This window comes from Meles meles, chromosome 21 (genome assembly GCF_922984935.1).
Source record: "Meles meles chromosome 21, mMelMel3.1 paternal haplotype, whole genome shotgun sequence".
Taxonomy (NCBI): domain Eukaryota; kingdom Metazoa; phylum Chordata; class Mammalia; order Carnivora; family Mustelidae; genus Meles; species Meles meles.
In genome coordinates, this window is record NC_060086.1 from 8,670,502 (window position 1) to 8,691,877 (window position 21,376).

The window sequence follows — 21,376 nt, forward strand, 5'->3', positions numbered from 1 at the left end:
TCCCAGGGTCCTGGGATTGAGCCCCACATCGGGCTCTCTGCTCAGCGGGGAGCCTGCTTCCTCCTCTCTCTCTACCTGCTTCTCTGCCTACTTGTGATCACTGTCTGTCAAATAAATAAATAAAATCTTTAAAATAAATAAATAAATAAAAATAAAGTTAAATCCCTACCTCACACCCTATGCAAAAAGTTGAGTGGGAAGGCCACGCCCTCATCATAGCTCTTTCGTGTAAGCCTGAGGTTGTTTTGCTTTTTTTTTTAAGATGTTTTGAATTTATTTGATAGAGAGACAGAGATCACAAGTAGGCAGACAGCAGGCAGAGAGAGAGGAGGAAGCAGGCTCCCGGCTAAGCAGAGAGCCCAACGTGGGCTTGATCTCGGAACCCTGAGATCATGACCCAAGTCCAAGGCAGACGCTTTAATTGACTAAGCCACCCAGTTGCCCCAAGGCTGTCTTAACTGGCTTTTGAGGCTCCATACTTTCAGTATGAACACTGAAATCTGGATTAACCCAACTCTCCATGGACCCAAATGTCTGGCGTGCCTTTCTTTTTTCATTTCTGTTTGTGTAGTGGGCTAAATAATGCCCCCCACCCCCAAGATGTCTTCATCCTAATCCCTGGACCCTGTGAATCTGTTATTTTACATGGTTAAAGGGACTAAGGATCCCATGGTTAAAGGGTTAAATTAAGGGTCTTGAAGTGGGGAAATGATCCTGGATGACCCGGGTGGGCCCAACCGGATCACAAGGGTCCTTATGAGATGGAGTGCAGGAGAATCAGAGTCAGAGAGAGCAGAGATGCTAGGAAGAGAGGTTGGCGGGGAGCGGAGGGGTGCTCTTTGAAGAGGGAGGAAGAAGCTATCCGACAAAGAATGCAGGCAAGCCCCAGAAGCCGGAAAAAGCAAGGAAATGGATTCTCCCCTGGAGCCTCTGGAAAGACCAGTCCCACAAATCCCTTTCAGCCCAGGGAGACCCACTTCGGACTTCTGACCTCGAGAATGATATGGTAATAACGCTGCGTTGCTTTAAGCCACAAAGTTTGTGGTCGTTTGTTACAGAAGCAGTAAAGAACTAATATAGCTTGCAAAGCAGTTCATCCTTCGCTGGATACTCTCTGTAACCCAGGGAGTCTCCAAGAACCCAGAGATACAGCGCCAGACTAGACAGACAGGACACCTGCCCTCAGAAAACTCACAGTCTCCCCGTAGGCCACTCTTCAGTAATGATCCAGCGACTGATTATAGGATGGACTTAAAGTCATCATGAGTTCCAGTGGCATTTAATGAAAAGGTCTGGCCTTACTCTGGGGGACAGCAAAATGTTCCCTGAGAATGTGATGTTTAGGCTGAGCTCCCAGCTTTGAGCAGGAGTTAGCTGGCTAGGCCAGGAGAAGCAAGACACCCAAAGCAGTAAGTAGCCTGAGGTTACAGGGAGCTGGGTGAGCAGAAGACGCAGAGAGGCGAGGAGCCGATTGAGGGGGTCTCTCTGGTAAGCTCAGCTGCCTCTCCAGGAAGGCACACATAATGCTCAGGGCGCTTGCAGGCAGAGAGTCGGGGTCTGAGCTAACTGTCATCGCCGCCGTGCGACACACGGGACAAAGAGCCTGGCAAACCCTCTGCAGACCTCGGTTTCCATCCCTGCAGAAACGGTAGGTGCCCGGGCAGGCTGAGACGTCTCCAACCCGGACAGGCAGCCGTGTGGCCAAGTCAGTCACAGAGGCACAGGAAGAGGAAAGCCTTGATTCCCCCAAATAAGCCCTTGCAGGGCAGCAGGAATGACAAAAATGTCAGATGCCAGAGGCAACTGGCCGGGGCGCAGACAGCCGGAGCCAAATCAGAAGGAAACTGCCACTTTCTGGGCAAAGCCTTCCCCAGGGAGACGGGTGCACGTGGGCCCTGGCGCCTCCTGGGCCCCACGGGGTCAGCGGACAGCCTGTGCGGGGCCCCAGTTCCAGAGCCTGCTCCCCAGGGGAGACAGAATCTTAAGCCTTCTGCAGTGGCTCGGAGCAGGAAAGACCCTCTACTGGGCCTCCCAAGGGGCAGGAACTGGTGGGGCTTCTCGTCAAAGGCCAGATACCCAAGGGGGGGGACCAGATACTTGCAAACAGAGACATAAAAGGTTTGGGCTGCCGGGTGCAGCCAGGCATGGGTGCCAGCATCACACACACACACACACACAGAGCAAACATCCATCCTCCCACATGCACTGGTGTCCCCCCAGGCCTTGCTCAGGCAGGTGGAAGGTGTCCAGTGGGCAGGAACGCGGTAAGTAATAACTCATCTGCGTCTCTAACACACACACTTCCTCATCTGATCTCACCCAATCCTATTAGGTTCCTGTTACCCAGGAGGCACCAAGTCACCGGGAGGAAGCGATGGCTTGGCAGTGGGTCCCCCAGCCAGAGGTGACAGGTCCTAAGAAGCCCTGCCCCCCAATCCAGGAGCCACACAGGGTCTCGCTCTCTAGGACGGGATGCTCATCAGAGCTCCTGGGCCCTCTGACCTCACTGCAGGCATCTTAGGGCACCCCCCAGCCGCTCCCACCCACTCATCCATCACGTTCTGGGGGCAACCCTGGGTGCTTACCCTGCTAATGGCTGAGGTTTGGCCGCAAGTGTGGACCGGCCCCTGCACCTCGCTCAAGGCCTTGAAATCCCCAGCAGTGTTCTCTGGGATTCAGGAAATGACAGGAACCTCACTCCCGTATTTCCCTGGTCCCCGCCCACACCAAGGGCCACTAAAGGGGGGAGGCTAGAAATGTCCCTGCCGAGATTACTGAAGACCGGCTCCCGATGGGTGAAAAGCCCTGTAAACCGCTGAGACCCGAACTCCAACCTACCAGGCCAGCGTTTCCCAAAGGGTACCACTGGAACATCATCCAAACCAAAGGCTCCGCAGGAAAAGTCGGGGGGCTTAATGTCCATGAAACCACATTTCCCAAGCTTTGCAAGGCCCATCGCACCCTGCTCCGTCTGGGAAAGCCTGTATCGCTGAAACCAGTCATCAAGAGTGCTTCTAGGTATCATGCTAAGCACTGGGTTAATATTAGCTTGGGTGAGCCTCAGCTTTCTGGGGAATGAAGTAAATGTGACCATCATCCCCATGTCACAGACAAGGAGAGGTCAGGTGACTCGGCCAGGGCCACCCAGAGCCGGGGTTCTCGCCCTCCTTCTTTATTAGGGAATCTCTTGAGCACTTCTCAAACTACTTCTCATAATCCATTAACACCCAACAGGACAAGCTCTGGAAATGTCCCTGTGGGCCCTGGGGAGGCGGCAGGGGTCAGCAGTCAGTGGCCGGTTCTGACCTCGATGCGGAGCACTCTGGAGGCAGCTGCAGGGGAGGCTGAGGAGAGGATCCCGGGGTGGGACCCCCGCCTCCGCACCCCCCACCCCTACCCCAAGTGTTACAGAATTAACCTGGATGGCGTCCAGCTCCTTTCAAGGTGGTCTCATGCGGGGGCCACCAAGGAACCCCAGTTTCTGGGAGGCAAGGAAAGGAAAACCAGGCGGGAGAGGCCGGGGACCCTTGACTCCTCCGGGGAGGGGAACAGTGTGCCATGTGTCTACTTCCTTGGGATCGGCAGCAAGATTCCCGAAAATCTCTAACAGTTAGTTACTGTTAACTCTATTCCCTGCCCCCAGGCAGAGCTGGTTGGGGTCCAGCTCATACACTCTCGAAGTGGCAATGAAGTGTGGGACGGGTTCAAGCCAAGAGAAGCCTAGAGTAGTGTTCTTATTGCCATAGGAATTGTTTCTCTGGGAATGGATTTTAGAATAACAGACAAGCTGGGGGCGGCGGGGGCAGGGAGGGGGGTGGGAGGAGAGGAGAGGAGAGAGAGACAGAGGGAGAGAGATACAGAAAACCCTGGGCCTCGGGGGGAAAAAGTCATTCTAGATATTTACAGCAGGGCCATTCCGTGTGGATTTCAGGAAAAGCCCCCCTTTTGCACCATTTCTACTTCAAAGGAAGAAGCAGACCCCCTCAAACGGGTCGCCTCCATCGCGCCTCTAAACGCGGCTTCCAGAGCTGACCTGGTGGGGACAGAGGGCAAACAAGGACCTCCCTCCCAGGCCACTCAGAATGACAGAACCGCATGACGGTGGAGGCCACAGCCTCAGTTTCCCAGAGGAGAGAGGTCAAGGTCTCTGTCTGTTCATTCACTTGACAAGCAGCCACTGGATCCTGACGTGGGCTGGCCCATGGCTGCCTGCCACGAAAACCCCGTGGAGGAGAAAGACAAGTATTTTATAAAAACGCAAGGTGCACGGACACCGTGCTTTGCTGCCTTTTCAGAGCTGAGAAAACGCTGTAATCTTTGCAACGTTCCGAGGAGCAAAGCAGCCGGCTCCCAGCATCCCCCAAGCACGGGGCAGGGCCGGAGCCCCCACTGTCCTCCATCTGCAACCTACCAGCGGTTCACCAAGTGGCCCGGGGCCGCCGACACTGTCTGTGAGCTGGCTCTCCTCCCACCAGCACAAGACCCACTGTGACCATGTCTAGACATAAAGTCCAGACTCGTCAGGGTGACAGAGAGAGGCTTTGCAATCAAGCTCCAAAGGCCCAGCCTGCCCGTTGCCTCCCTGAACCCCCGGGGTCCAGCCTTCCAGAACTCACCCGCACTGACCACGTATAACCATGGTCAGGACTCCCAGCCCTGACTCGGCTGTTTCGTCCACCCAAAACACCTTCTCCCGTCACTGCCGAGAACACTCCTATTGATCCTACAAAACCCACTTTAAAAGCGACTCCCTGGGAGGTCCAGGCCAGCGTTTCCCCAAGTATGGTGTCCAGGACAACAGCCCGACAACATGCTCCCCAGGAAAGGTCTTCATTGGCCTCCTGTGTTTGTGAAACATCCCATCTTCCCAACCTTTGCAAGCACACCGCCCAGCCACCAGGCCAAATAGTGTTTATCAACATGTTTTTCTAAGCACTGTATTAACCCGTTTATGCCTTGGAAGAAGCTTCTGAAGTAAATGTTATAATCATACCCATTTTGCAGAAGAGAAAACTGAGGCACAAGACACCGAAATTCCCCTAGACAATTGCTCATACCGCTTAACACACATCCACATGGCCCAAATCCCATCCTTGTTCAGGGGTCTGCCTTCTGCAACCTGTCTCTGAGGCCCCACAGATCACCAATCACCTCTAGCACCAAGCATACAATAGGTGCTCAGTAGTAACTCTCAGTAGTAACTCCTTGAAGGTAAGGCACCAGAGAACCTGTGATCAGGGAAAGAAGGCTTCCCAGATGTGATCATTCCCGACCCAGAGCTTGCGGAGTGTCTCCTTTCTCTGTCTGCCTGGGTCCAGCCCTCACATCTGAGTCCCCAGCTCCAGTCCACCTACTGGGCTGAGCCTGGGGTGGTGAAATGCTGGCAAGATAAGCTCACATCCCCAGAGGCGGGAGTTGGGGACGGGCAGGGCCGGCTTGTGCACCTGTGTCCCACGTGGGCCGGCCAAGGCCACGCTAGGGAATAAACACGTAGCAGAAATTATTCCATCTGTAGGTTAGGAAAGTGGGAAGTGAATCAAAGATCCAAGAGGCACAACGAGCTGCCCCCAGAACAGGGAGGTCAGTCCTGGAAAACTTCCTGAAGGAAGGGGCTTTGAGGCTGCCCCATAAGAGAGTGGACTAAGATCCTGGTAGGAGTGGGAGGGGGCATTTGGGGTAAGAAGGGGACACACCAAGCACTCAGCTAGGCTGCAACAAGAAAGAGACTTCAGAGTCAGAGCAGAGGCGAGAGGACCAGATACGGGGGGGGGGGGGGGGCGGGGCTCCCACATTCCCTGAGGGCACAGGGTCTCCCAGGCAGGTCTCAACCCAGAGGGGCTGTGGAATCAATTTCTGAGTCTTGGCAAGCATTTTTTTGTTTTTATGAACTCGATAGACTACAATTAAAAAAAGAGAGAAAGAGAGAGTATCACATATGGTAACAGTAAGCATTATTTTGCGAAACTTGTTTCAGATGTACGCGTGCGCGCATGCGCAAACATACTCAGCCGCCCATAGAAAAGATTTCTTACTGTGGGTCGTTGTGAAAGCATGTCAGAAAACTCTGTTTTCCGTGCACTGCTTCCTAAACCTGGCTGCACCATATGCCCCTGGGGAGGCCACTAAAATACAGATCCCCAGGCCCCAGACTTCCCAAGTCGTGGACAGGTCTGCAGGACAATTCTTTTATGTCCAGGATTTGTCTTGATGAGCTGCCTGTCAGCGCCCTGCTGTTTAGGGGACGCTGTACCTAAAGCATGTGGGCAAGACCGGCCACGTAACTTGTGGGCCACAGTGCAAAAGGACATTCCCCTCAGTGCCCACAGTCTCGGGGGACAAAGAGCAGGTGTAGCGGGAGGAAACCAGGAGGGAACATTCAACCACAGCCTAACTCGGTCATTGTGATGGAGCCCTTTTGACTGGGGACATTTGGGGAAAGTCCGTCTAACTTTTGAGGATTGGGGGTGTACAGGCGGAAACTCACCCCACTCTCCCCAGGAGTAAGGTGTACAGAACCGTCTTAAATCTAAGCAAACAGGAGCCCCACCCAGAGCTCTGTGCTTTCCAGGGCTCTGTATCCGCCTCCCTGTGGTCGCACCCCTCCCCATAGGGCAAGAAGGTTGTGGGGCCAAGGGGACATGACTCCCAAAACCACAACCACCTTTGTGGACCAGGCACAGGTACCTAGGGCCTGGGATTCCCTCCCCAGCTGCTGGACACCGGCACGAGATATGGCCAAGTGGCAGTTATTAGGGTAGGATGGGAGGTACCAGGCTAGACTAAAGTGTCTACAGTGTGTGCTGAGGCCACACCAGGGTCAAGGTGTCGGTCGGGACAAGAAGGGGAGTGAAGGATGGCTCTCCCTATGCCGCTGAATTCCAGCACAAAACTCGAGGAGCCTAAAGAATTCTCAACATGAGCCTCACCCCCCACCCCAGGTCATTAGGACAGTAAGTTTGTCCAGGTCAAGGACAGAATAGATTTTATTGAACAGTTTGTAAGCTTGATTCATAAATCACAATTTAGACATATGGTGTGTGGGCTTTCACCTGTACCCTTGCCCCAAACTCCACAAATGTGAGGGATGGGCCAGACTTTGCAGGTGGTATAGGCTGGGGAAGTCTACGCTCACTTCCACCAGGCCACTTTGTCCCAGCATCACTAAAGTGGCTCTCCGGAACGTATCCCAAGGGGGCACCCGCTGGCTCAGGCTCTTGGTTTCCGCTCAGGTCATGATCCCGGGGTCCTGAGATCAAGCCCTGTGCCGGGCTCCCTGCTCAGTAGGGATCCCGGTTCTTGGTCTGCCTCTGCCCTTCCCCAACCTCCCTCCCTCCCCCCGCCGCGCCAACCGCTTGTGCTTGCTCGTTCTCTCTCTCAAATAAATAAATAAAATCTTAAAAAAAAAAAAAGACGGGCTTTATATGTGACGCTGGAGAGGGTAGGATTTTATCATAAAGGCCAAGGCTGCAAATACATCACACTTGCCTCCATTTTCTTGTCCTTCTGTCCCAGTGACATCCCTCAGTTGTCTTGGTGCTCCTCCCAGAGCCCAGAATGTACCTCAGAATCTTTCTTAACTCACCAGCCTGCGGCTCCTACCAGTCACTAAGATTTGACCGAAGAATTGAAAGCCGTCTGCCAAGCCAGTGCAGGAGATGGTGGGTCACCAAAGGGCTTGAACCAGAGAGAGTGTCCTCTACTGCACCTGAGAAAGGCCCATCGGGCAGCGGTACAGAGGAGGCATTGGTGAGCCACACACCAGGACATCCCGGTGCCCAGAATGATGGCAGAGTGGGGAGTGGTGGGGAGTGAGTGGCTGGCCTCGAGACACGCGGTAAGGATGACAGGTTCATCCAGGTCAAGCCACAAGGATGGACCAGGCCACCAGCTGGTCAAGGTTCAAGAAGGACCTGTTCCTCATTCCTTAGCATCACTAAAGGTGTGACCCGGAGCGAGAGCACTGGCTGAAGGGTGAGGGGCAGCCGATGTGTGGCACAGGGGGCCAGAGGGCCAGAGGCAGCCAGGCAAGCTCAGGCTCAGACATGTGGCTAAACAGCTCAGACTCTGTCCTGACCACAGTGGGGACAGCCAAACGTGGTCAGATCGGTTTTGCAAGCCCAGCGTCTGTGCACCCTTACTGCCCTTGCACATGGGGGCTCCCAGCAAGCCACAAGCCCAGCCTCCTGGTGTCCATGCTGTCGTCATCGTGCAGACCAGGAAACAGACCCAGGGGGGTTCCAAAACATGTGCAAGTCCATATTGGGAATCAGGGGCAGAGCCTGAAGCCCCCCCATGCCGAAGTGGGTGGGAGGAGCTGAGGCCCTTCGAGCTGGCCCTAACCTGGGCCCCACACTTGACAGGACCCTTCTCTGCCTGCTCTAGCCAAGCCCCCTCTCATCGGATGACCAGGCTGCGGGGCCAAGAGGAGGTTCCCACCCAGGCCATCCTTCCAGGCAGACCCGCAGCCAGTATGCCTACTTCTAGGCCAACGGGTATGGAGTGAACTTGGACATGAAGCATGAAGGGTCCATAATCCCGTGCACAAAACCCCTCACCGTGTGGGAGGAATCCGGGGTAGAGGGCGGGGCAGAGCCAGCCCTCCCCCACCACCATTTTCCAGAACAGAATTCTAAGGGATCCATGAATTCATCATTGACCCGGCTTTCCAGGTCACTGAGAAGATACACTCATTAAGGCTGGCGGACAGAACCCACTTGCTGAACCATCCATTAGCCTGAGTCATAACATACAGACATTCAGCCCTACAGCGTGTCGCTCCATCTGTCCTCATGCCTCAGGCCCTACACGAGGGTAAGTGGTTTCTGGAATGAGCTCTCTGCTTCAGGGGAGATGCAAAATACAGTTTTGTCTTTGGTCCGCCACCCCACAGATCCACTCTCTGGACGTAGTTATTCCTGCCTCTGCTGCAATCCGGGCCAGTCCCCCATCTCTCCTGTTTTCTCCTAGTCAAAAGAACACCTCCACTCCAAAAATTAAGATGAAATATAAAACCGATCATTTCTCCCGATTAAAATTTCTCCTTCCTCCAACTGGGAGACCTACAACACGGATAAGGCGTAGAACCCCACGTCTGGTCTCACTCCTTGTGCCCGGATTCCCCGTGGCTGCTCTGGCCCCTTTAGGGTTAGAGGTAGAGGTGAGGAGGAGACAACAGACAAGACCCTCCCGACCCCATAAACATCTGCGGCACAGAAGGGAAGAAAGGAGGAGGCTAGAAGGGCAAGTAAGGGAAATGTGCATACTTTAAAGGTTCCCCAAATGCGTTATGCTTACTACGCTAGAATGGAGAAACTGAGGCAGGGGGTTGGGGGTCCTGCAGGTGCATTAATACCGCATTTCCCTTCAGCCTGGCTTTGGCAGCTGAACACTCCATGGCCAGCAAAAATCATTAGTGGCCCATATGCAGGGCTGCTAGGTTCTACAGCAAACAGCCCTCTGAGGAAGTGGGGTCCTCTTTTTCTTTTTTTTTTTAACCAAAATTGCTTAAACAGAGGGGTCCACCGTGGGCTTCTGACAGAGGGGACCCGAGCAGAGCACCCTGGGTCAGGCAAGGTGCCCCTAGCACAGGTCAGACCCTGAAGGGCGGGCCTAGGCTCGCACCCAAGCGCATGCGCGCACACGCTCCCACGAAGGCGAACACAAACCACACCCGAAAATCAGATGCCAACAGGAGCGATACCATGACCTAAAGGAAGACTATTCGTCAAGAAACAGCTCTGTCCCTTGGCCCATCGACAGAGACCAAGCCACTGTAAACACATACACAGAGCCAAAGCCAAGGCCGAGGCCGTGAAGGGCACTGCGCCAAACGCTGCCTCCAAGCCCTCAGCTTCTGGGGTTTTTGAATTTCAAGGACACAGGCCACCTGTGACTGATCGCTCATGAGACACAGGAGCCTGTGACCCCAGGCCAGCTCAGGCCTGCCATGGCCACGCCTGGCAGGATCCAGTCACGTTCCGGAGCGTCACTCTCAAGCGTCTGGAACCCACCCCGAGCCTCCTTCACACCTCCCGATATGGTATTTGGGAATCCATTTTCCGCAGATTCATCCAGAGCCTCTAAACCTAATTATACCTTCTCCCGGCTCCCATCCTGGTAGAAGGAGTTCTGGAAGATTACCACGATTGTTTGGGCCTCTTTTTACTTATGCTACAACAATCCCTTTCAAGTTTCTGTGGCAGCCCCCAAGTTCCAGCCCACCGAACACCAGAACGCCAGTCCCCATTCACTCTCTTCCTTCATGGACCTCACCTCTGGCTCTTTCCAACATGCATGTCCCACCCTGTGGCAGCCTGTTTGGATTTTCCTTCCCACACTTTTTAATTACAAAAATAATCCATGAATCCATGCCGCTGGGAAAAGATGCTAACGAGACCCGAGTAGAGGGAGAGAGAAAATGGAAGTCCACCCACCTCAACCACCCACCCCTTGCAAGCCTCCAGCCTCTGTTCTCTCCACACAGGTCACTGCAAGAACTATTTGCCTACAAGCTTTCTTTCTGGGCATTTACATACCCATAAATCTGAATGGGTTTTGCATAAATGAGATCATGTTAACGGTATCATCCTACAACCTGCAAAGTTTATCTTTTCAGACTCTTCTCGTATGGAAATGCGCAGAGGCCACACTACTGTGGGTGTTTGGAGAATAATACTAATAGAGGCCATGGGCAAGTATTCCCAAACACAAGGAGGGAAATAAAATTGTACGCAAAGTTTTCCCGAAGCACTTCTTGGCTTTTCAGAGTCCCGCCTTACCCAGCCATTCCCGGCACAAAACGTCCCTGTTTCCCCGGGGCTGTAAGACTTTGCCAGGATTCATCTTGTTAGCTCTCCCAGGTTCGGTAAGTAAATACCGCGGAGGAGAAAGAACTGGGACCTGCCTCTGGCTTTCCTCCATAATAATAAGCGGAGCGGTGCGGCAAAAGGCTCAGGATCTGGGGAAAGCCAACAGAAGGTCAGTCTGGAGTTGCCACAAACTTGGGGACCTCCCTCTGGAGCTCAACTTCCTCCCTGGAAGGAAGGAACGAAGGAACGATTATGCTGTAACAGGTACCCCTGGAGTGGTTTTAGGATCAAAAGGCGTGGAAGGTACGAATGAACAGAGACCTATGACAGCCGTGTGGGTTATAATTATTAAATGAGGAAAAGTTGGGCGCCTGGATGGCTCAGTGGGTTAAGTCACTGCCTTCGGCTCAGGTTATGATCCCGGGGTCCTGGGATCGAGTCCCGCATCGTGCTCTGCTCGCCGGAGAGCCTGCTTCCTGCTCTCTCTGCCTGTCTGCCTCTCTGCCTACTAGTGCTCTCTGTGTGTCAAATAAATTTAAAAATCTTAAAAAAAAATAAATGAGGAAAAGCTAAATTCGAGTGAGCTGCGCAAACGAGGTGTCTGGCAACTTTTCCTCGCGCGCTTACGCGTTTTCTGGGGGGAATTTAACCGCGCGGTGAGGAGACGCGGCCCCAACCGTCCCGGGGGGTGGCCAGGGCGCCACCTGCCGGCCGAGGGGGAGGCCCCCGGTGCGTCCCGGCACCGTGGGCTCCGTGACCCCGCTCCTTCGCCCGCCCCACCGCAGATCCAGAAGAGCCGAGCCGGGCTCCGCGTCCCCAAGCGGCTGCGGAGGCGCAGCCGAGGCTCCTCCGCGGCCTCAGTCCTCCAGACCGGACGGAATCGCCCCTCCGGTGTCCTGGGGCAGCCGGCAGGAGACGCGGGGAACCCGGACGCTCGACCTTGGCAACACGGGAACCTGCTCCCCAACACAAAGCCGCGGCCGCGCAGGTGAGCGCCGCAGAGCCACGTGAGCCCGGAAACGCGCGGGGACCGAGCCACGGTCGCCCCTTCCGCGCGCCCCCGCCGCAGACGGCGGCCGCCACCCTCCCTCGGACCCGGGAGCCGGAGAGGGGGAGGTTGGGAGAGCAAAGAAAGGAAGAGAGAGGGTGGGCGCGGCCGGAGACCACCGCAGTCCGGGCCCCGCACCTCCGGACCCTCGGCCCCGCGGCCGCAGCCCCACCGCCCCGCGCTCCACCCCCCCCCCCCCCCACTCAGCACCACCCAGCGCCCCGCGCCCTGCAGCCAGCCCCTTGTCGGCGGCCCCCAGCTGAGCGGGATCCCCAGCCCGCAGCCCCCCGGGCCCCGCGGCCGCGCGCTACTCACCGGCGGCTCCCGTAGCCGCTGCCGGGGGAGCCGGCGGCCGTCTCAGGGTAGCCGTGCTGCGGCAGGGCTGCGGCCGGGAAGGGGTACAGGAAGCCGGTGGCCAGCGCCGACCCGCAGAGGCAGCAGCACGCCCAGGGCAGGAGGAGAGCCAGCTTCATCTTGGGCGGCCGCCCGCGGGGGCCCGGAGCCCGGGCGGGAGGACAGGCGGGAGCGCACCGGCGGCCGGACCGAACCCGCGGCCCCCGCCGGGAGCAGAGCGACGGAGCCGGCGAGCGAGCGGAGCCCGGCCGGGAGTTGGAAGTTTCTTGGGGGCGGGGGGGGCGCCCACGCCTCACCAGGGCCGCCTTTTCAAATTCGGCGAGGTGGGCTCAGCGCCGTCAAAGGGGGCGTGGGGCTTTTTCATTAACCCTCGGCGGTCCGCGGCGGAGGAGGCGTCAGTGGCTGCAGGCCTGGGGGTCCTGCGTCCTCGCGCACACGCTCTTTAGAACCTTCCCGACCGAGCCCTGTTCCGGTGCGCAAACGCTCGTGGGGCACCCGCTCCATGCCTGGCGATTTCCCCTGGGCAAAGTTGTTTAATCCCCGCAACATTGCCCTCTGTGTTAGATGGCACCGTTTCCATTTTCCAGAGGTGGAAACCGAGGCTCCCAAGAATTAAGCCGGAAAAGTAACGCGGTCCCTGTCCGGAGCCCTTTGGACCAAACTCTTGCACACCCGGGCTTCCCTAGAATCCTATTCCCGTTCACCTCCACCGTCTACCTGCACAGCTCTCTCTCCAAGGTGAGCGGTAGCACAGATGGAGGAAAGCGCGGGGTCAGGGCTGAGAAGTTGTTTCTGGAATCACCCATTCGTGAGGCATCAGATCTGGAAAGTAGCTGGGGGGAGGGGACATCTAATACAATCCCACCTCCCACCTTTTACAGAGGGACAGGCTGAGCCCACCGACCAGCCTGGCCCCAAATTGATCTCTTCTGGGCCGCAGGATACCCACAGAACCGCCCCCCATGCAAGAGACAGGTGGGACCTGAATCCAGCCTGTGCCCCACGCCCCAGGTTGGGAGTCTTTCTAATTTCTCCACCTAAGCATCCTAGGGACTGGCAGAGGCCCTGAGGCTGCCTCTGGCCCTGTTCACAGAGGGGAGCTCCCAGCCTGTAAAATGTCAGTAAATCTGGAGAGAAGCCATCCAGTAAGGAAGTGTTTAATGGGTTGTAATACATTCGGGAAGAGAATTGTGGGATTGTTTTTAGAGGAAGGCGGGAGGATGCTGTTGGGAACCTGGCCCGAAAGGCCCCCCTCCGGTGGCCTTTGCCCTCTTGCATCCATATCCCATGGGTACCCCCTTGAGGACATAGCCCAAAATATCATATCCAACCCACTTCACCCTCTCTCCCAAACTATCCCCTCTTTCTCCACTTAGTGCCCTCAAATCCTGCTCAGGCCTTTTCAGTGGTACTCCAACACTTCCCAAGTGTCGAGTCTCTCAACAGGACTCGGGATGGATGAGTCCATCTCCGCGTGGGCAGCCCATAATGGGAAGCGTCACTTGGACCTGGGACGACTTCCTTTTCATCTTGCCCTCCATCCCTCTCGCAAGGCCTAAAAGATTTGGAGAATTTGGGGTATCCGCGGAATTTCACGGCCTCCCCCAAAACTGATCTGTGCTCCCTGGACAGTTGGCTAAGTCCCAGGAAGTGATGAGGTCATTCCCCATCTCCCAGGAATTTGTAAACATTGTCTTTCTTCCTCCTCTCCTTTACTCTCAGAATGAGACAAGAGAGATTCCATGTTATTGTACATGACCTTTATGCTGCAGGCATGACAGTAAGAAAACAGGTTTTTTTTTTTAGGAATCTCCTTTTTATCTTAAAGTCATTTTTTTTCCAGGGCCACAGGCTGCACCCCGGCTAGAGGGACCTAGGAGAGGACGGGATAACATTACTCCTTTATTTTGTAGGATTCTTTTAGGATGAAAAGCTGTAGGAAAAGAATTAATTCATCCCAGCAACTTCAGGACTGGGGCAATTGTCTGAGGTTGGTCCTTTCCTTCATATCTAGGCCAATAAAGTTCATTCTGACCCCATGAACACGAACCAGGCAACTTCTGTGTGTCCTGAACAGTGCTGTCTGCAGTGAAGGCTGGTAGAGAAAGAGAGCATGTTTACCCCCTTTAGACCACTTGTGCTATTCTTTAGGAAGGCTTTATTTTTTTTTTCCTTTTTAAAGATTTTATTTATTTATTTGACAGACAGAGATCACAAGTAAGCAGAGAGAGAGAGGAAGAAGCAGGCTCCCCACCAAGCGGAGAGCCCGATGCGGGCCTCAATCCCAGGACCTTGAGATCATGACCTGAGCTGAAGGCAGAGGCTTAACCCACTAAGCCACCCAGGCACCCTTTAGGAAGGCTTTAAAATGGCAAAAGTTCTGCATACAAGAGGAGGTTCCATTTCAATGGTAAGGGATAAAAAGACAAAGATGCCTAAAATCAAGAAAAGAAATAGGACGTCTCCCACACCGGCCAGACCCAGAAGCCCCAGGTCTGCTCCTGGTTCCCCCACTAACTTGTTGATGACCTTGAGTAAACTCCCCTCTCTGGTATCCCCACCCCACCCCCGACCCCACATCTTCATTTGTAAAGTGAAAAGTGGTTTGACTTGTCTCTGAAGATCTTTCCAGGTCTGATCTTCAGTAACTCACTTTTCCCTTCATCCTCCACTCCCCTCTCCAAGGCAGCTGTGGATATAACCAACCTTATCAAGCTGTCACTCAGATTTGCCGCAGCTGCACCCCCCTCCCCACCAGCAGGACCTAGAAGAATAGAGACATGTTCACGGCATCACACTCTAAACTCCTCCCCACTGCCCCCCCCAGAGAACACCAGTGAGTAGAGTCCAACTCCAACTAGTACCAGCTATGTGACCTTGACGAGTGACGTAACCTCTCTGAGCATCCTCAGTCTGTAAAATCAGTAATAATAACAGCACCTAATGGATGTGTTTGCTAGAAAAGAATTTGATGAATTATTCACACGAAGTGCCCGAAGGCGGCAGGTAACACCTTATAATGCTCAATAAACATTAGCTATAATCATTTGCAAGGCTTTGGTGCGGGATAATATCTAAGAACACCACCCTTCCCAACCCCCCACCCCGGGTGGGCCTGACCAGGAAGCTCATATCCCAGAGTGTGCAGAGCTTTCTCCAACGACTCTCGGAGTCCCAGGATAAACCCATTATTGTCTTATTCTATGGTCAACAATTTAAAACAAACTTTATTTTTAGAATAAACACAGGAGGGGCACCTGGATGGCCCAGTGGGTAGAGCATCTGCTCTTGATCTCAGGGTTGTGAGTTCAAGCCCCATGTTGGGCACAGAGCCTACTTTAAAAAAAGAAAAAAAGATGAAAATTTTAAGAATAAAACAAATGTGGGGGAGATTATTGTGTAGAATAGGCAATTTGTGTTTTTTTTAGGTAAACATGCTTGTCGGGGGTGGTAAGAGTGGGGAGGTGTGAGCACCCCAAAATAAGGGGCCTGGTGGTCCCCTTAGAACTGAGTGGTCCTCGGTCATAGAACTGATCAGCTGGCCTTGTTAGCACGCCACACAAGCACCTGTCTGACTATTCCACAGCCGTGCCTGCGGCACCCCCAAAAATACACTAACACTTGGGGAAAGGCAGAAGCCGTCGTTGCCAAGGGCTTGGAGCTGGGCCCCATGCAGGGCTCGCTCCTTCCTCCTCTCTTCCTCGGTGACCCTGGGCGATCCGCTAACCAGCCCCTCCCAACCTCGATACAATGAAAACCCCACCAATGGGGACCCGTGGGGCTGTGCTGAGTGCCTCCGCTGTTTACACGGACAGGCAGGGGTTCTCAGAATTCCCGTTTTTCAGACAAGGAGTTGAGCGAAGTGATTTGTCCAGGAGCCTGTGCTCGCCCCGTTTCCTAAGTTCAAAAGTGCCTTTAAAAAGGGGGTTGTTTGTACAAAGAGGGATCAGATTTCCTGGTGGAGGGAGGTAAAGGCCGCAAGCGCATGAGCACACACACACACACACACACACGCACACACACACACACACACACACACACACACACACACACACGACTAGGGGGGCTCCTCCTCATCTCTGTTACCAGGCCTTCCTGATAAGAAAGTATCCGTCAGCATCCTCTTCCGCAGACAAAAAACAGATCTTCTGTTCTGCTGAAGTCAGCAGAACGAGCCACTCACTGAACAGAGAAGAAAATGCTCATCAAGCTGAAGCCAAGGTAAATATTGACCTTCTGGCATGATAAATCCTCCTGTTAATCTAAAACAGAAATCTCCCCCTCCCCCCAAGTGCCCTGTTGGACATGATTCTGCTGTTTCCGCCCCCCGCCCCCCAGAAGTTCAGAGAGGCAATGTAGGACCGGAGCAATTTTCACACTGGTTTCTCCAGCCGCCCCTAATCCCCACTGTTCTGGATCCCAGGACAGCCCAGAAATGGGCTGAGTTGACCCAAGGTAGCGGGACTGTCACAATAGAAGGGCTTCTTTGTTCTGCCCGAGCTTTCTGTCCTTGGCCAGGCCAGAACTCGAGCAAAGCAGGAATATTTTGGAAGCTGCGAACCCTGAATTTTTCTTCTGTCCCCGTACACCTCCCGAGGTGTCCAGCCAGACCCTATAAAAGGGTTCGCTTCTTTGCCAGCAAACCTACAGGTGTGAGCTTGCCTGTTTCCCCAAACATTGGCCATGAAGTAGACGTTCAGAAGACAGCAACTGGATGCCTGTCACAAGAGCCCATGTTCTTAAACAGAAGTTTGAAAGGAAAACCAACCCAAAAAAGGGTCGAAAACAAAACCTAAAAAAACACCAAAAAATAGGGAGTCTGTCCAGTCGCCAATAAAATACCGAAATCTCAACTCACATGGTGATCAGGTTTGCTTCCTGATGTAGCCACAGTCCGAACAGTGCTTCTCAAAGAATTTACCGAGACGGCTCTGTGATAAAGACAGAAAGGGGACACTTTAGTGGGCTCCGTCTACTGTGGTAACAGAATACCATAGACTAAGAGGCTTAGAAACAACAGAAATTTATTTCTTACAGTTCTGGGAGCTGGAAGTCCACGATCAAGGTGTTGATAGACTTGATGTCAGGGGAGGGACGCTTCCTGGTTCAGGCATGGCCATCTTCTCGCCGTGTCCTCACATGGTGGAGGGGACAAGGGAGCCCCCTAGGGCCTCTTTTATGAGGACACTAGTCCTGTTTGGGGAGGGTTCCACCCTCGTGAGCTAAGCTCCTCCCAAAGGTCCCACCTCCTAATACCACGGCACTAGGGGTGAGGATCTCACTGAATGAATGAATCAGGGTTGAGGGGGGCACGAACATACAGTCCCTTGCAGGTTACCCTGGCACAGGTAGGAAGACAGTGGGGTGTTCAGACACAATGACTCTGAATCAAGACGGGCCTCCCACAAGTGCCCAAGCCAAGGGTCTGTGATGGGGAGCTCTGCCCCCCGCCCCCCGGCAGGCAGGAGCAGCTGCGGGATTTGGCTGGACTTGGAGGAGGGAAGACTAGCAGGAAGTGATCCAGACCTCCCAAGTCACACGGGGAAACAGAATTAAACGTGTTCTTTGAGCCTCAAGGAGGAATCGGGGGCCGATGGACGGACAAGTTCGGTGGGACATGAGGAAGAACTTCGTGAGAACTTCGTGAGTCAGGTCAGTAAGTAGAGGTTGACTCGAGACATCCAGTGGATGGAGGAATTTCCCCCAAAAGGGCCTGGGTAAGTCTGGTAGATGCCACTAGCTCTCACCAACATCTGGGTCTGCTGTGGTCTCCGGGCACAGAGGAGACCTCCCTCCCCAGCCTGCCTTGCCGCTGGGCAGGGCCATGTGGCTGGCTCTGGCCTGTAGGTTTGAGCAGAAGGGACCATGTCACTTCTGGGCAAAGAGAGATAAGGGGCCCTTGGCTCTGCGGAGGCACTTAGAAAATTTTCTCTGATGGGCAAGATTGCACCTTCTGGTGCCCGTCCTTCTGCCTCTTTGCAGGGTGTGGGGCACGTCCCTCTTTCACCAGCTGTGTCTGTCGAGCTCACTGAGCAGATCCCAGCACAGGACGAAGCCAGGGGCACAGGTGAGGCTCTGTGCTGGGGGGCCTGGAGGTGGCCAGCCAGGTTAGACACCCGTTTCAGCCTCAGCTGGACTTAGGGGACCCTGAGGAAGGAGGCAAATGAAGAAACATGGTCCCTGATGCCAGGTGATCCAAATTCAGCAACTCAGAGGAGACTGGAGGGGTCCGGCAGCAGGGAAATCCATGGGAACTCGCGAGAGGGGAGATTTGGACAAAGCCGAGAGGCAGGGAGGGCACGGGGAGCCAGAGCAAGGCGAGGAACAAGGGCAGGATTACGTGCGGGGCCAAAGGGCTTGGGGTAGAAGGGCTGGGATTCAGTGGAAGGTGCCTGCCCGGTTCCACACACCTGTATGCACGGCGGGAACCACACGCGTGTGCACTCACAAACCTCTCAAGAGCCGGCAAGAAACCACCCCACCCCCCCCACCCCCCGCCAAAGGCAACTGTTCAGGTTAGCGAGAGCTTTACCTTATTCTGTGGCCCATCCCCCAACACCTTGCTCCCCCCTTCTCCCATCCTGACTCCAGGATTCCATCCTCACCCTTGGGGCACCCTGGAAGCCGGGGCTCACAAGGAAACCCATGAGGAGGACTTGTTTGTGGGATTCGGGGGACCAGGTTCAGGGCTAGGGGTGACAGTAGGGAGCCAAGTTCTTCTTAGAAGGAGGTCCAGAGTCAGAGGTCTCAGTGGGGTGGGGATTGCAGACGGGGGAGCAAATCGAAGGTGTGAGCAAAAGCCTGGCATGACAGAGGACAAGCCCTGGACCCAGGTGACCATCCACAGGGTCCCGCTGCTCTGAGCGCCTGGTCCCTGGGGAGGCCACAGGCCACCCCCCCCCCCATATGCGCATCCTCACCAGCCAGCGGCCCTCAGACTCTGCAGTTCAAAGCTGCACTCCACTCTCTGGGGTCACTGCCCTTCCACACTTGCGTGAATTAGGGACAGGTGCCCCCTAATTTCCGGGAGGACACACACCCAACCAGGGTGGGCCCACAGAGCCCAGGAGGGTCACCAATCCCCTCTACAGCCCTGTAGGCCAACCCCCACCCCTGGATCTCCTCCACCATGCACACTTCCCAGCCTGAAATCCAATCTCCCTGCCCCGTGTCCGATGGGATCTCCACATCTGGTCTATTCTGGATGGCTCTTTCATCCATTCCCGGCCTGTCTTCCCCCAAATGCACACACCCCTTCCCCGTGCTCCAGCTCCAGAACGACACTTGCCTTCCCTCCCCAGACTGCTTCCCACTGTCTCAAATGTCCTTTGCTACAGACTGAAGTTTTCTGTCCCCACAAATTCACATGTTGAAATCCGAATCCCAAGGCAACGGTATTAGAAAAAGGGTCCTTTGGGAGGTGATTAGGTCAAGAAGGTGGACCCCCCCCCCCCCGAATGGGATTAGTGCCCTTATAAGAAAGACCCCAGCGAGCTTCCCTTGTCCCTTCTGCCATGTGGGGAGACAGACCCCTATGAACCAGGAAGCAGGCTCTCACCAGCCCCTGAGTCTGCCGATACCTCGGTCTGGGACTTCCCAGCCTCCAGAACTGCAGAAAATAAATGTCTGCTGTTTCAGCCCCTCTCCCAATCTGCGGTGTTCTGTTACAGCATCTCGAATGGACAAAGACACACTTTTACCCTCTGTTGGTCTCCCCACCTCCCCCATGGGCCTCCTCCAGGCTCCAAGTCTTCACCAATGTCTCCAGCTAGGACTGATGCCCATTCGGAGCATCCAGAGATCTTTCCACAACTTTCTGTGCCCATCCCCATCTTCCCTGGCCATGCTTACTTCTTAACACATTTGCCCCGTCTCCTCCAACACACTGCACCAAAACCGAAGGTCATTTCCCGCTCATCTCGGTATCCCGGGGCCTAACAGGCTCACACTCAGGCAAAAGTTTAGTCCCTATCAGCTGGATACCCGAGCAAGTCGGTGAATCCGTTGCTGACTTTCCCTGACGCTCCCAGGAAGAGGAGAGCTGGGGGCCAAGCTTGCCTCCTGGGGGTCGCATCTGGAGGACATTCGTGCTAGTTTTGAGCCCCAGGCAACAATAACTGTCTGCTGTGTGTTCTTTATTTCTTTGTATGTGACAAAGAAAAAGAGAGACACAGATGGAAATGGCAGGGGCCGGGGTGCGGGGGGTGGGGGGTGGGAGTGTCCTGTGGATAACCAGACTGAAGAAGGAAACTGCCATTCGTTCGGAGAGAGACTGGTGCCGCCCCCCAACACACATCTCTATCCAAAATTCATGCATTTACTCCTGAAGCAAGGATTTTGTCAGGTATAATCCTACATCGAAAAGCCTCCAGATAGCCTCGGGCATATCAGCCGCCATCACCTTAGAGACTTACCCTGGAAGTCTTTGTTGCGCAAAATCCAAAACACCTTCCCGAGGGCTGCTGGGAAGGCATGTTTTGCTGAAAACCAGACAGGAAGGAAGGCCACATTCCCTAAGGGTGGCTTTGATACTAAGACCCAGAAAAAAGAGAAAGAAAAGGTTGTTCCACTTGATAAAACTCGCGTTGCCATTTACTATTATGAAGTGTCTGTTTGAAGTCAAAACAAGTTCTAGATAAGCCCTTCATTGAGAAACCAGGGGAGGGGAGGGGGGATAACAGAGGGGGAGGGGAGATAAAGCAGGCAGAGTGGAACTCTGATTAGAGAGTCATTAATTAAGACCATGAAAGTCCCGTGGAGTTTCCTTTGATTGGAAAAATAGGGGGCTGCAGAATTAAAGGCTTTGGGGAAAGCTTTTCATGCTAGGGAGAGCCAAAAATTAATTCTAGGATTTTAAAATTAAGGCATCATGAAAGCTAAGGCGTTGGTTTAACCAGAAGACCGTGTCAATTTAATCAGAGTCATGGAGAGAAAAGAGAGAGAGAGAGAGGAACTGGGGGTTGCCGGAGGGGAATGAGGGGGGATTATGGGGGGGGGAGGGGATTAAGAGCCACAGACTTCCAGCTATAAAATAAAATAACTCACGGGGATGACAAGTACGGTGTAGAGAATATAGACAATAACGTCATAATAACTTTGCATGGTGACAGAGGGTAACTATTTCATAATATCTGTAATTGTCGAATCATTGTTATACTCCTGAAAT

The 21,376-nt window shown here is 54.3% G+C and overlaps 1 protein-coding gene across 1 annotated transcript in view; it reads right to left on the reverse strand.

The window, feature by feature from the left end:
* The window catches only part of COL26A1 (collagen type XXVI alpha 1 chain), a 124,505-nt gene extending 112,166 nt beyond the window's left edge, over nucleotides 1-12,339 (reverse strand). Inside the window, exon 1 of the mRNA XM_045993899.1 lies at nucleotides 12,172-12,339. Within this exon, the coding sequence (XP_045849855.1) occupies nucleotides 12,172-12,329 (158 nt within the window). The 5' untranslated portion in view covers nucleotides 12,330-12,339. The remainder of the gene's footprint in view (nucleotides 1-12,171) is intronic.
* Between the last annotated feature and the right edge of the window lie 9,037 nt (nucleotides 12,340-21,376).